Raw genomic sequence first — 14,679 nt, forward strand, 5'->3', positions numbered from 1 at the left:
GTAATCCTGAAACTAAAGTGACCACATTTTTATTGAATTTATGTGTCGTGTCATCGACTACGACGGAAAATTCTTGTTCTCCATCCTGATTACAATAGAATTTAACGTGGTCGTAGAAATAAGCAGTAAGCTGTGGTGAATATGAATCGTCATCACTTACCAGTAGATGACGCCATCCTAACTCAGCGGGGATCCTCGGTAGCCGGAACCAATGTCCATTGGTCTCGGTTCCCAACACGTCTTCGAAAGACTGTTTAGGTATGACTATAGGAGATGTTATCTCAACGACTCTTTGAACAGTTCCAAAAATCCTGGAATGACCCTCAGAAAATTGGAATTTCCGTGTTTACAGATGGCAGGGCGCGGGTGCGCTCGCTTTGGGCGCGGTCGCGCTCGTGGGTTTTTGGAATTACAGTGTTTGGGCGCGAGTCGTGCTCAAGGAGGGCGCGGGTCGCACTCTGAGTAAACTTGCTGAAAGTGTACGGCACAGGTGTGCTCGTAAGTGCTGAAGCAGAAGTTTAGAGGATAAAGAAGGAAAAGCTTGGAATGAAAGGTGCGGGATGATGGTGGGGTGTAGTGTTGTTTGTTAGTGTAGAATGAAGGGAGTTTAAATAGGTTCTGAGCTTCCAAAATGAATCGGTAAGTTCTCAAATTGTTTTAAGGCAATTTCCGGAAATAGAAAAATTCCAAACCCGAAAACGGAAACAAACCATCTTCTTGATTTTCTAAAAATCCTGGTATCTTTCATACTGGATTTAGAATAGTAACTTTTAAACTCTCCTAGATTTCATGCTACCACCACACAAATCATAGATATGCCGATATCGACCAAATTCTCAACCTTTCCTCCAAGACAACTTTACAGCAGATGATCATATAACAAATTATGCTCGGTATAAATATTACCACCCCCAAACAAGTCAGGAAGGTGGGATTAATGATAAAAACAAGCAAAACTCGAAAATAACCAATTATATTAAAACTAAAATTTAAAACCAAACATCATAAAACAAACACCTTAATATTTAAATTTAACAACTGAATTAAAATCCAACTAATAAAACAAAATCATGAAATAACAGCGAACACAAACTGATGATGAACACCTAGTTATGTGATGAAGATGGACCCTGAGATGGAGATTGGCCCTGGGATGGAGAATGGCTTGAACCATCTGTCCTTCGGCGACGACGTTCATGCCTTTCAGACTCGGCTAAAACAGAATCCTCCACGGGTGGCATGCGTCGTAGCATCTCTATTCGGAACAAGCGCTGTTTTTCCATCTTAGTCCTGAGTACTGCATACTGGGCTTGGTGATGCTGGTGGATAGTCTCCAAGTTAGACAAGATATTGTCCTGACCCCTTTTGAGCATTTCAAGTCTCGTCTGAAGGTTCGTTTGCTTATTTCGAACTACAATCTGTCTATCTCGGATATTTTCACAAATACCATAAACGCAACGCAAGGCAGTTTGAAACACTTGCATGCGTTCTAAATTAGAACTACAACTATCTAATGCATCGTCATCCAGACATGTCATATCCTCCCTTACATCCTTCGACTCCACCACCTTTCCTTCAGACAACGGCCAAGTCTCTTGGATGCAATCCGTATAGATACTTGCATTAGAATGCAATTTGATCTTAATTGGAGCAGATTTTGCGACAGCTCTAAAGGAGAGTATGATCTTAGTGATCAATACGGGAAGAGGCGCCAAGCTCTTTCCCACTCCTCTAATCACATTAAACATTAAATCGAGGATGCAGAAATTATACTTATTTGTTTGCAAAATCCGAGAACGTCACGGACATTGCGGGTGCCGATATCAATCGACTATGTCCTTCCCGAAGACGCGTTCCTACCAATCCACCGAGCTCACCCGGTTGATTGGTTCTCAAGGGGTCGACCGGTGACGAATGAGATGTCGGATTATATTCACCCTCCACGGCGGTATCTTTCATCAAAGCAGAACTCCAAGATACCGGATTCTTGAATGGTCGTTTCTAGGTTGCTTTCAAAGCGTAATTCCTAACAACAGCTTCGGCAACAAGCCTCGTTATTTCGCCCTCGTTCCTCGCTACCTTAATGAAAATCCTATTCCCCTCCAATTCTCGCTTCTTATAAAACTGTTCTACCAAATCATAGTGATAGAATTCCTCAGTCGAGTACCAAAGTCCGTTCCAATCCCTCCTCATCATCTCCGCGTTGTAAAATGGTGCGAATCTGTCGGCAGCAAACACGTGCTCCGGCAAAATTCTTCGTCGTAGCGCCATTGAAGTTTCTGAGACAACTAATGGTTTGTAGAAGGTGGGGGAGGCGAGTTTGATGTAAAACAACCACAGATACGGTGGTGGCGGTGGTGGGTACTTGGATTAGTGGCTGTTTCGGAGTTGGGGTTGTGGTGGTAATGGTTTGGAGAAGATTTCAGTTGGATTGAATTGCTTGGCGTGGGTGTAGTTAGGTTTCCTTTTCTTTTTTTTTTTTTTTTTTTTTTTTATTTTGGTGTTCAAGGTTTGTTTTAAACTTTGGTAACCGGTGGGATTGGAAAAGGAAAGAACTGTGCATTTTTGGGAAGGAAGGAGACGCACAGACGTGCGTGCGGTTTGGGCCCAAGCCCAATTTGAATTCGAGTTTTCCGATTTTTCGCGCAATTTCAAATTCAATTTGCCACTTCGTTACTGGTCCGATTTTGGCGAATGAGTTATAGAAATGATCAGTAGAGAATTTCCAATTCAATGATCCATAAAACAGTCAATTCCAACCATGGGTGACGTATAAGAAGGTGGAAAAATGCCTCGAAGTGCGTGTGTGATGTAAGTTATGCGAACGAAGGAAATCTAAGTTTTAGATAACGTCAACCCAATTGAACTACACTACTGGGCCTAAGCAACACAAATGTAAAGTTCGAGCAATCCGGATGGAAAGATCGACTGCCCACCCCCAAACAAATTTTTAAACACAAAATTTGTTTTAACGTGGGTCGTTTAAAGTCAGATTCCCAAGACTTGTTGGATTGCTATTTCTACAATTTAGAATTTTTTATTTTTTTATTAGTTTATTATAAGAAAAACGAAAAACAATAAATACATAATTCACCCCATAGAGGAACATGACTCAAAAACCGAGAAAACATGCAAAAGTGGAAAACGTGAATTATGTGAAACGTGGACTTAGGATCCGGTACTTACAGCCACACACTCCATAGGGAGGGCCCGGTTACCTATATGGTGCACTTACCACTATATGAAAGTGGAAGGAAGTACACCAAATGACAAAGGTCAATCCTCATAGACAGGGTCCTGTAAAAGGACTTCCTCTACATCAAGGGACAGAAGTTCATGAAAATGTTTTAACCGTTGACCATTAACTTTAAAGGTAATGTTGTCATTGGGATTTACCAAGGTGATTGCCCCGTAAGGGGTGACTTCAGTAACCAGGAAAAGACCAGACCAACGGGTTTTTAGTTTCCCTGGGAAAATATGTAGACGGGAGTTCTAAAGCAAGACCTTTTGACCGACCACAAACTCTTTGCGCAAGATTTGCTTATCATGAACACGTTTCATGTTAGCTTTATAATCCTTCAGCGAGATCGTAAGAATCGGTGCACGTTTCTTCAAGCTCATTCAATTGCAACTTGCGTTTGACACCTGCCTCATCAATATTGAAGTTAAGGCTTTTTATAGCCTACAGAGCACGGTGCTCTAATTCAATGGGCAAATGACATGGTTTCCCAAATACAAGTCTAAAGGGAGACATACCTATAGGAGTTTTGAAAGCAGTTCTATCGCCCATAAGGCATCCGATAGACGCTTCGACCCGGTCTTTCCTATCGGGGTTTACAGTTTTTTTTTCTAAAATCTTTTGATTTCCCTATTAGAAACTTCTACTTGTCCACTAGTTTGTGGATGATAAGGAGTTGCTACTTTGTGTGTAACTCCACACTTTTTCACTAGGGATGCAACAACTCTCATTTGCAAAATGTGTTCCACCATCACTAATGATGGCTTTAGGAATGCCAAACCGACAGAAAATATATTCTTTAATAAAAAATACAACGGTCTTATGGTCATTGCTACAGGAAGCTAGGGCCTCTATCCATTTAGACACGTAGTCCACGGCAACTAGAATATAAATGAAACAGTGGGAAACAGTGAAGGGACCCATGAAATCAATACCCCAAATGTCAAAAATTTCTACTATCAAGATTGGATTTAATGGCATCATATTACGCTTCGTGATTCGCCAAAGTTGTTGGCAACGAATACACGTCTTGCAATGCACTTGGGCATCCTTAAAAAGGGTAGGCCAATAAAATCCACATTGAAGAACTTTAGCAGCTGTTTTCATCCCACTAAAATGGCCACCACACTCTTTTGTCATGGCAGAACGATAGAACTTCATTATATTCCCACCGGGAATACAACGACGAATAATCTGATCCGCACAATACTTAAAAAGGTAGGGCTCATCCCAAGAGTATAACTTAACTCGCCAAGAACTTCTTACGCTCATTTCTTGACCAATTATAAGGCATAACATCAGCCGCTAAATAATTTACAATGTCGGCATACCATGGTGTTTGAAAAAATAGCATCTGAGATGCTCATCGGGAAAAGAGTACGGTATGGACTCGGAATCACTATTATCGCCGCTTTGTAAGTCTAGATAAGTGGTCGGCAACTACGCCGACCCCTCTTTTGTCCTTTTATTTCTAATGTGAACTCTTGCGGAGAAGGATCCATCGGATTAATCTCTCCTAGCATCCTTCTTTGCAAGAAGGTACTTAAGGGCTGCATGGTCCGTGTAAACTAAAGTTTTAGAACCAACCAAATAAGGACGAAACTTATCTAAAGCATAAATGACGGCTAAAAATTCTTTTTCGGTAGTTGAATAATTCCGTTGAGCATCGTTTAAGGTTTTACTAGCATAATAAATAACAGTGGACTTATTATCTAGTTTTTGTCCCAAGACTGCACCAACTGCATAGTCACTAGCATCACACATGAGTTCGAAAGGTTTAGACCAATCGGGAGGCTGTATAATTGGTGCAGAGGTTAGGGTGGCTTTTAAAGTTTCAAAAGCCTGCTTACAGTTAAAATTAAAATCAAAGATTGCATCTTTCAAAAGCAGATTAGTTAAAGGCCTAGCTATTTTCGAAAAGTCTTTAATAAACCGCCTATAAAAACCTGCATGGCCTAGAAAGGCTCTAATATCACGGACAGTCCGTGGTTTAGGTAGAGTCGCTATCTTATCTAGTTTGGCCTTATCTACTTCGATGCCATCACTAGATATAATGTGACCTAGTACTATGCCCTTTTTCACCGTGAAATGACCCTTTTCCCAATTTAAAACGAGGCTCTTTTCTTCACACCGTGTCAAAACCTTAGACAGGTTAGACAAATAGTCTATGAAGGAATCCCCATAGATAGAAAAATCATCCATGAAAACTTCCATAAAGCTCTACCATGTCACTAAATATATAAAGCATACACACTTGGAAGGTACCGGGGAGCATTACAAAGGCCAAAAGGCATTCGTTTATAGGCATACGTTCCAAAGGGACATGTGAAGGTAGTCTTTTCTTGGTCATCAATATCAATAATAATCTGAAAATAGCCCGAGTAGCCATCCGTAAAACAATAAAAACATGACCCGGCTAGGCGTTCGAGCATTTAATCTATAAAAGGTAAAGGAAAGTGATCCTTTCTTGTCATAGCATTTAAAAATCTGTAATCAATACAGATCTTCCATTTCATAGGACCTTGTGTGACAACATAGTCACCCTTTCCGTTACGTACCATGGTAACTCCCGATTTCTTAGGAACTACATGAATGGGACTTACCCATTCACTATCAGAGATTGGGTATATGATACCCGCATCGAGTAATCGTAAGACTTCTTCCCTAACCACCTCTTTCATGGCAGGGGTTCAAAGCGACGCCGGTTTCGTGGAGAAGTCTTCGCGTTATCCTCCAAATGGATACGATGAGTGCAAACATTAGGGTCAATTCCCTTAATGTCGGCTAGGGACCAACCAATCGCAGACCGATGTTCCCTAATCACCCGGATTAAACGTGTCTCTTCATCCTTAGATAACAGAGAAGATATAATTACCGGATGACTACCATCCGGATCAAGTTGAATATATTTTAGGTCCGGGGGAAGAGGTTTAAGCACTGGGGTGGAAGGAAAATCAATAGATGTTTCGTCTGGGTCCTCATTTTGCATAATGAATACTTGCTTAGGTAGCAAGTCTTCATACTCAGTATATGGAGCAACCGAAGGGTCTACAATTTGTGTGGACTCAAGGATGGTGTTGACTTCCTCTAAGTAGGAGTCATTTACAAAATCTGAAGTTTCAAAAGAAAGGAATTTGTACATATTGTTTTCGGGAAACGTGTTGTTAAAATAATCTTGAGCTAAGCTCTCGATCATGCTAACCTCCCCATCTATAGACGAATCTGGTAACTGTTTCATCATTTTAAAAACATTTACCTCAACAGTAAGATGGCCAAAAGATAAGGACATCTTACCATCGCGGCAATTTATAAGTACGATGCTAGATTGCTTATCAAAGTTTTCTACTCTCAATTCTATCGAAATAGAGTGGAGTAACAAATTTGTTCCACTCCTAGTTCTCTAGCATGGAATGTTTTCTATGTCTAATTAATCGGTCTTAAGTCTAATGAGAGCTTTACGAAGGGTGTTATACTACGATACAATATGAAATTAATTATGTTGAATTTAAACTACGAATGCTATGGAAATATAATTGTTTTTTAATCTAGATAAAGAATTAGAGGAGAATTGATTCCACCTCGAATCCAACTTAATAACCTAGCATAGATTATTGTATCTCAATTCTTACGTTCTTACGGCAAGAAATTCGAGTTCTAATCCCTAGTGTTCATGGCATTTCTACCAAATACTAACCAGCATGTGAGGTCGTCCACCCATTCTCATGGCGTCGAATCACGACCTTCTAGAGTGGAATAGATTCTACAACGACTCTACACTATACAACTAAGTTTTCATCAAGCTTCATCAACCCCTCTAATGGAGGTTTTAGCCTTGAGTCATCAACCCATCATTTCCCATTGAATTATAACTACACATCATATTAAAATTCTAACTTAACTAAATTAACTAACAATGTTTCAATCTATTTAAACTACGAAACGATAATCAACAAGAATTAAAACTAGATCTATAAATTGAAATGACAAAAATAGAAATTGACAAAATAACTATTTTATTTATCTAATCAATCAAGAACAATGATTCAAAGACTTAATCTAAAACAAGAATTGAAAATGGAACTAAACTTAATTAATCTACTGAAAACTAGATCTAGAATTAATCTCTATTTTTAGGTCTAACTAGCTACCCTTAACAAAGAGCTAAGCTTTTGTTTTTATATGTCCAGATCCAAAAATCGTGCATGGGCTTGGAGCCATGTTTTGGGCCAGAGAATCAGGCCCAAAACCCAATTCTTTCAGTCCAAAAAGGCCTCTTCAGCTGCAGTTGGCTTCAACAGACTTTTCGTCCACTTATGCTCCTCTGATTGGGTCAAGGCTTAGACCATTGGAAATCTCTTTCCGAGCCGGTCGTTTTGACATAAGGTAGGCCCAATTCCGAGGTCTGAGTCCAAAGATACGGCCTTCGGAAGTTCTGCTGACTTTGAGTGTTGTTTCTGCCCGCGTCAACTTTTCAGCTTTTGACCGGGCTTTAGAAAGGCTTTGTCTTCTTGAATCTTGGCCTTTAATTACAGAACTCCTTAGCAACTGACCTTTGCTCCTTTATCTCGCTAAAGTGGCACATTTCTGCACATAATGGACTTTGACGCCTGAAATGCATAAAAACACGTAATCAGTATTAACTCTTAATTATTACTCACATAATTGGTCTAAAAGTATGATGGTTAAGGGGTTAAAACTACAGTTTTGGGCTCTTATCAACTCTCTATAAACATGTTCAATAGAAAACACATCTAGTTTCCTTACATAGTGTTGTATGTCATCCATCATATTCTTTGCATGCCATGGGTACTTTGCCTTGTTCTTCATGAAAGAGACCACATTGTTTGAGTCTGTCTGAGCTTTAATTCTCTTTATGTTGTGTACTGTAGCCAGATTTAGTCCGCATCAGTCCTTGTAATTCTATTAGTGCTATGCTATTATGATCTGCCCTTCCATGAGTTGTTCACATCACCTCTCCATTATAATCTCTTATCGTTGTTGCCCATCCTCCTTCTGCCCCTTGAAGAGTTCCATCTGTATTCAATATGCATATATCTTCTCCATCTTTCTCCCATTTGCACCACTTAACCTCATTCCTCTCGGTTTCTTTCTTCTCTGTTCGGATTCCTAAATATCAAAAATGATCATTGATCCAAGACTAGAATATTCGTAGGACTCTTCCGACCGAAAAAAATCTGTAATTATCAGCAAAGTTATTTCTTTTTTTTCTTCAAATCCAAAAAATTATGTTTACTTTATACATAGGTCGTCGATTCCAAGATTGGATAAAAAGGGATGGGATTCCTATTTTTCCAAAGAAATGGTTCAAATAATTTTATCGATATGAGTGTTCTATATCGGATAAAACACAACTATTTATTTTGAAACCATCTTCATACTAACATAGTGGTAGAAAGAGCACCAATGTTGCGCCGGGACTTCAAACAATTAAGCTTTAACCATGTTTAAGGTCCCATATTATTGGTTGATAGAGAACCAAAGTTTATTTACCAATGAATCAAAGTTTAGTGTAGTTTAGAATTAGGTTTTATAATTGTAGCCTCCAAACCTCAATTCAATTCTAGTTCTTTATTATTAATGTATTTTTATTATTATTTTTGTTTAATTAATCCAATGACATAAGGCTAAAACCTCCATTAGAGGGGGTTAATGAAGTCACGTGAGGATGATAGCTAGTTGTTTAGAATAGCGTTTCAAGTTTGATTCTCATGGTTGTTTAGAGATAAAAATTATAAGAGTTGAACTAGAGTTTAGATCTACCATCAAAGAGATTTGTGGGGGAGCTACACTCTCATGCTAGTGAAACCATGATCAGAGATGAGTTGGTATTCACTAGGGATCAAGAAATCGATTCGATTACTAACCTAATAGCCAATCGAATCGCGTGGTGGATTAACCTTCTCTATATCCTTCTCTCATCAATTTAATTAACTGTTTTAGCATATTTATTTACTATTTTCATAGTCTAAAATATTACTCTCTCATTAGTGAATTAGTTTAGTTAGTCTAAATTTGTATTAAGTACGTACAAACAAGAGTGGAGAACATGATTACTCCCTTTATAATATGATGTTGAGAGTATTGTAATGAATTGATATGTATGATTTAGTACTGTAGAAACACTATTTTTACATCTATCAAATCTTACTTATCAAAGAACATGAAAATGGAAAACAATGTAAATAACACTTAAACTATTAATTTAAAACATATTAATCTACTCCTAATGACCAAAGATTAATTCTAGGGTAAGTTCTCTCTACTCTCACTTTGGCTTATATACTACACCATTTACATATTACAACTTTACCCTCATCCTTAAAAAATAAGACACCTCATTAGGGTTTAGGTATGTTCTTGAACAAGCTTGCTAAGGATGCCCACTTTTGAGTTGAGGACATAATCTTTGGTCTTTTGAGTTAAGGACATGATCTTTTGTCTTTTGGTTTTTAGTCCCCAACTGTTAACCGTTGACTTTGACCTTGACTTTTTGGCACTTTTTCTCCTAAGCTAGAATCTTCCCAAGCAACGTCGATAACACTCCATTTTGTGCTAAAATGCATGTCTTAGGAGTATACGTCATAAATGGCATGTATCCTGCAAAAGGTATCAAAAGCTATGAGTTGTATGTTCATTAACCATAAGAATGGCATATTTGAAGCATTGTAAAGGTAGTTAAATGCACATTTGGGGACTAATCAATTTCCGAGACCAAGGTTAGAACAATTAAGTTCCATATCCTGTGAGAATATAGCCAAAAGCCTCATCTGAATGATTATTGAGTGATGACACAAAGGATGTCTGGATAGAAAGACAACACGTCCACTTACTTGATCACCACGCCATATCCTAAGAGAGAATTTAGACCCTTTTTGGATCGATATAACCAAATAAACATTAAAAACCCAAAAATATTTGTTTTCCCTCTAGTGACCCTTTTTTTTAGCCTACACAAATTTCTAAAAGCCTTTTTATTCTTTGCCATCAATCCCTGAACCGTTACAATACACAATAAAAAGCTTACCCAACTGACGAATTGAGAATTAGATGAGTATCAGAAAAAGAGAAGAGAAGACCTTGTACAAAAATGAAGTCTAGAGAACACGGTTTTTGGTGAGTAACTCACAAAGACAAATTCTAGCAATTAGTAACCCACGAACCCACGATTTCAAATTTAGTAACCCTCAAGGACAAAATAAGTTGGCCCGGCCCATTTGCTTTTTTAAAATGCCAGTTATACCCTTCTGTGAAATTGACCATTTTTTTATAATACCAGTTTAACCCCTCCGCATTATATTTGAAGCAGAGAAATTTTCAAACTCAAAACTACTTTACACTGCGCGCTGCGTTTTTAGTGGAGAGCGAAGATCGCGACACCAGGTTTCAATCTAAAAAGGTTTGTTCTATATGATTTCAATATGAGGTCCAATAATCTATAAACTTAAACTTGAAATTGTATATTTAAAATTGAAATTGTATGTTGACGGTATACTTAAACTTTAAATCGTATTCTGAAATCATAAAATGTTATGATTTGTATACCCATTGAGATTGTTTATGATTGATAGTTTTTATGCTATCAACTTTGTTTTGATTGGGGTTGTTTTATGATTTAGATTTTTCTTGTTTTTTGGATCAGAATGGGTATGAATACTCATTGAACAAATAATATGAACACTTATTGTTCATAGTCTAGTTGAGTATGAACAATGTATGTTCATACCTCTCTGAAGCATTGCGAATGATCATAGTAGTACGTATACTATGAACATTTAATGTTCATGGTGAACACTTATTGTTCATAGTCTAGTGGAGTATGAACAATGTATGTTCATACCTATCTGAAGCATTGCGAATGATCATAGTATTTGTTTTTATTGTGTACATCTCCTGAATTACATTTTTATTGTGTTTTTGTGGGTCGAATTTTGCAGTTATACATGGAATTTAGTGTGATTGGAGTTTTTTGCTATAATGGAGGTACTTTGTCCTTTCGTTTTGGGTTGGATTCTTCAATTGATGTTATTACGCGCAAGATGTGACAAGTGGCCTGATTTGGGATTAAGGAGTTTTTCTATGTGTTTCTCCCATGATGCAAAGAGAATCTGATTGAAACGGATGGGGATTTGCGATCCTTGGCTTGCTATTGTTATGGCATGAAGATTGCAACTGTGGAGATTAAAGTAAATGTGTGTATGAGTTCAATGAGTAGCTATAGTGGTGCAAGTACGTCGAGTTCATCAGGTTCATCGAGTTAATTGGTGGTGAGGTTGTTGGTCATAAAACTTACAAGTCTGATTTTTGGTAATGTAACTTTGATGGTGGTGTTGGGCAGAGATTTGTTTTAGGTGCTCCTGAGTTTAGATGTAAATTGATAAAGTACTCTATTGTGAGTGGTTACAAGTATGAGTTGATCAAGAATGATGATTTTAGAGTGACTGCGGTTTGTTAAAAGAAAAATGAGCTAAATTTTCAATGGCGTATTCACTCTTGGGAGAGTTGTGGTTATTTTGAGATTAAGAAGATTAATCTCACACACACTTGTGGTTTTGCAGTTAAAGACTACGACCATACACCTATCACTTCTTATCTTGTGAAGACTCATATTCTTGATTTTGTGAAAGATAAACCAGATTTGACATTTGGAGATATTACTGCCTTATATACTCGTGAGTATGGGTTTAGTATTTCAAGGCACATAGCTTATGCGGGTAAGAAGTTGGCACTGAAGGAGTTGTATGGTGATATTGCGCTGTCTTACAATGACCTATTGTGGTATACGGAGGAGTTGAAAAGAAGAGATCCTGGGAATATTGTTGAACTTGAAGTTAACAAGGAGAGTGGGAAGTTTGAAAGGGTGTTTGTTACTTTTGAATCAAGTATCCATGGTTTTAAGTTTTGCCACCCGATGGTGTAATTGGATGGAACATTCTTGAAATCTGATTACAAAGGGTGCTTGTTGGTTGCTACTACAAAAAATGGAGATCAAGGTATTCTCCTAATTTTACTACTTGCATTTTCATTAGTTTTAATTTTGTGTTTGGTCATGAACAATCATTGTTCACAATTGTTTTGGAGTATAAACAATACGTGTTCATATGAACAATCATTGTGCATAAACGATTTTGTGTATGAACAGTCAATGTTCATACACTCTGTATGAACACATAACACTGATGCTTCAAGTTATCTCATATTTTGTTTTTTGGTTTTTTTAAGGATTGTCCCCTCTTGTTGTTGGTGTTATTGACATTGAAAACGATTCCAATTGGTATTGGTTTCTTGATATGTTTAAGAAGGCTTTTGGGTATGAGCGGAGGTATACGTTTTTTAGTGAAAGGCATCATGGTTTGTTTGTCAACATTCCTATTGTATTTCCTGATTCCTATCACTCTTTTTGCTTGTGGCATATGGAGAACAACCTTAGAACATGTTTGTCGAAGTCATGTGGTATGACAAAAGTGTTGGTTGCATTATTTAAGAAATGTGCTTATGTTGCCACACATGAGAAATTTGAGGAGCACATGGCTGAATTCAAGGAAATTGGTGGAGATGCACTTTTTAACTTTCTTAATAGGGCACCTTATGAGTACTGGGCTAATGCGTACTTCTATAGGGCCTAGTATGGTGAGATGTGCTCTTCCTTGGCGAGTGCTTCAATAGCTGGATAGATAAAGAGCGGCATCTTCCCATCACAACCATGTTAGATGGAATTCCGATGAAGATGGCGTCTGCCCGGAGGATGGAATGCAAGAATTGGAAAAAATTTATTTGTCCTAAAATTAAAGCAAAGTTGCTTGAGAGGACCGAGAGGGCTCATTCTGTGACTGTGACAAAGTCAGATGATCATGTATTTGAAGTTGATACGGAGAAGCATAAGCATCGGGTTGATTTGCTTAGGAGAGAATGTACTTGCAACAAATGGAGAATAGACGGTTTTCCTTGCAGTCATGCTATTGCGAGTATTCATTACAAACAAGAGTTGGTGTATTCATACATTGAAGATGTATTTCACTCCATTTATTTCAATAGCACCTACTCTCATGGAATAACTGCAATTAGTCATAACGAGATCTGTTCGGATGGTTTTGATGAAGTGCGAATTCTCCCACCAAATGTGAAGAAGCCTCCGGGTAGACCACAAGTTAAGAGGATTGAGAGCGTGGGTGCTATACGTTATACTACCCACAAGTGCAGAAAATGTGACAGCACCGACCGACATGATCGAAAGAATTGTCAAACTATTAATGTGTTAACTACTGAGTAGCCTAGTGGCGATATGGTATCAAGGTCTTGCCAATTATTCTAGGTGGGAAGCACTAATCAGGCTGTGTTAATGTTTTGTATGAACAATATATTGATTCACTGATTGATATTAATATAGTTTTCATATGATTTTTATATTAGGATGTTTAATGTTCTAGGTGGAATATATTTTAAAGTCTCATAGGATTTATATTATTTATTTCATTAATGTTATTGAGGTATGATTTTTATATTTGTTCATACCTACTGGAGTATGAACAAATATTGTTCATACCTAGTGTACTATGAACATTCAATGTTCATGGTGAACAATCAATATTCATGGTGAACAATCAATGTTCATACCTAGTACGTGTACTATGAACATTCACTATGAACATTCAATGATCATATATGAACAATCAATGTTCATATATCATACACTAACACTATGAACATAAACATTTGTTCAATACTTAACAATCATTGTTCATACACTAACAATCGTTATTAGACTATAAACATTCAATGTTCATACATGATTATTAATAAAAAAGAATAACAATAAGAGAACACATGGTAAACATCAATAATAGTTCATACATTTTGTCATTGTGTACCAAAATCATGACCAATCAGAGAGCACATTTCACTATGAGTCACCACTGATGCACATTCATACACGACAAAAAATATTGTTTTGTCATTATGTACCAAAAAGACCACTCAAAAAGAACACATTTCACTTTGAATCACCACGTCAAAATATATTGTTCATAGAGTAAACTCTCCATTTCTTAACGCCTCTTAGAACTCATGATCTTCCTTTGTCCAGCTTCTTGGTTTATCAGAAAGCAATCCACCTGCAAGTTCTGGGCGCATATTGTGTACTTCGGTTTTAGTAGTTACATCAAAAAAATCCCAACGACCTTGTTCATAAAGAATTTGCATCATTTTACAAACATGAATGCCGTAATCAACACTGCAATTTAGAGAATACAGATCTCAGATCAATTATTGTTTTCTGAAGTCTAGAAGTCTCCAAGAATGTCAGTGAATAATTATGTGCTTACCTATTGTGTTGTTGTGGACATTTTTTAGGCATTATTCTTCCTTTATTACTGAGGATGAAGATTTTTTTCTTCTCCATTTTGATCCGACTGTTGATGGGATCA

General features: G+C 37.5%; 2 protein-coding genes across 2 annotated transcripts; both read left to right on the forward strand.

Moving 5' to 3' along the window:
- Positions 1-11,199: 11,199 nt before the first annotated feature.
- LOC147497291 (uncharacterized) lies at positions 11,200-12,882 on the forward strand. Its single transcript, XM_086562832.1, has 5 exons — positions 11,200-11,239; positions 11,360-11,442; positions 11,595-11,702; positions 11,859-12,138; positions 12,479-12,882. Exons 1-5 carry the CDS (start codon positions 11,200-11,202, stop codon positions 12,880-12,882), a joined length of 915 nt encoding a protein of 304 aa, XP_086418958.1.
- Positions 12,883-12,983: 101 nt separating this feature from the next.
- Positions 12,984-13,526, forward strand: LOC147497292 (uncharacterized). Its single transcript, XM_086562833.1, has one exon. The coding sequence runs from the start codon at positions 12,984-12,986 to the stop codon at positions 13,524-13,526; it is 543 nt and encodes a 180-aa protein (XP_086418959.1).
- Positions 13,527-14,679: the final 1,153 nt, after the last annotated feature.

The sequence above is a fragment of the Coptis chinensis genome, chromosome 5 (genome assembly GCF_015680905.1).
Source record: "Coptis chinensis isolate HL-2020 chromosome 5, ASM1568090v1, whole genome shotgun sequence".
Classification (NCBI taxonomy): Eukaryota; Viridiplantae; Streptophyta; class Magnoliopsida; order Ranunculales; family Ranunculaceae; genus Coptis; species Coptis chinensis.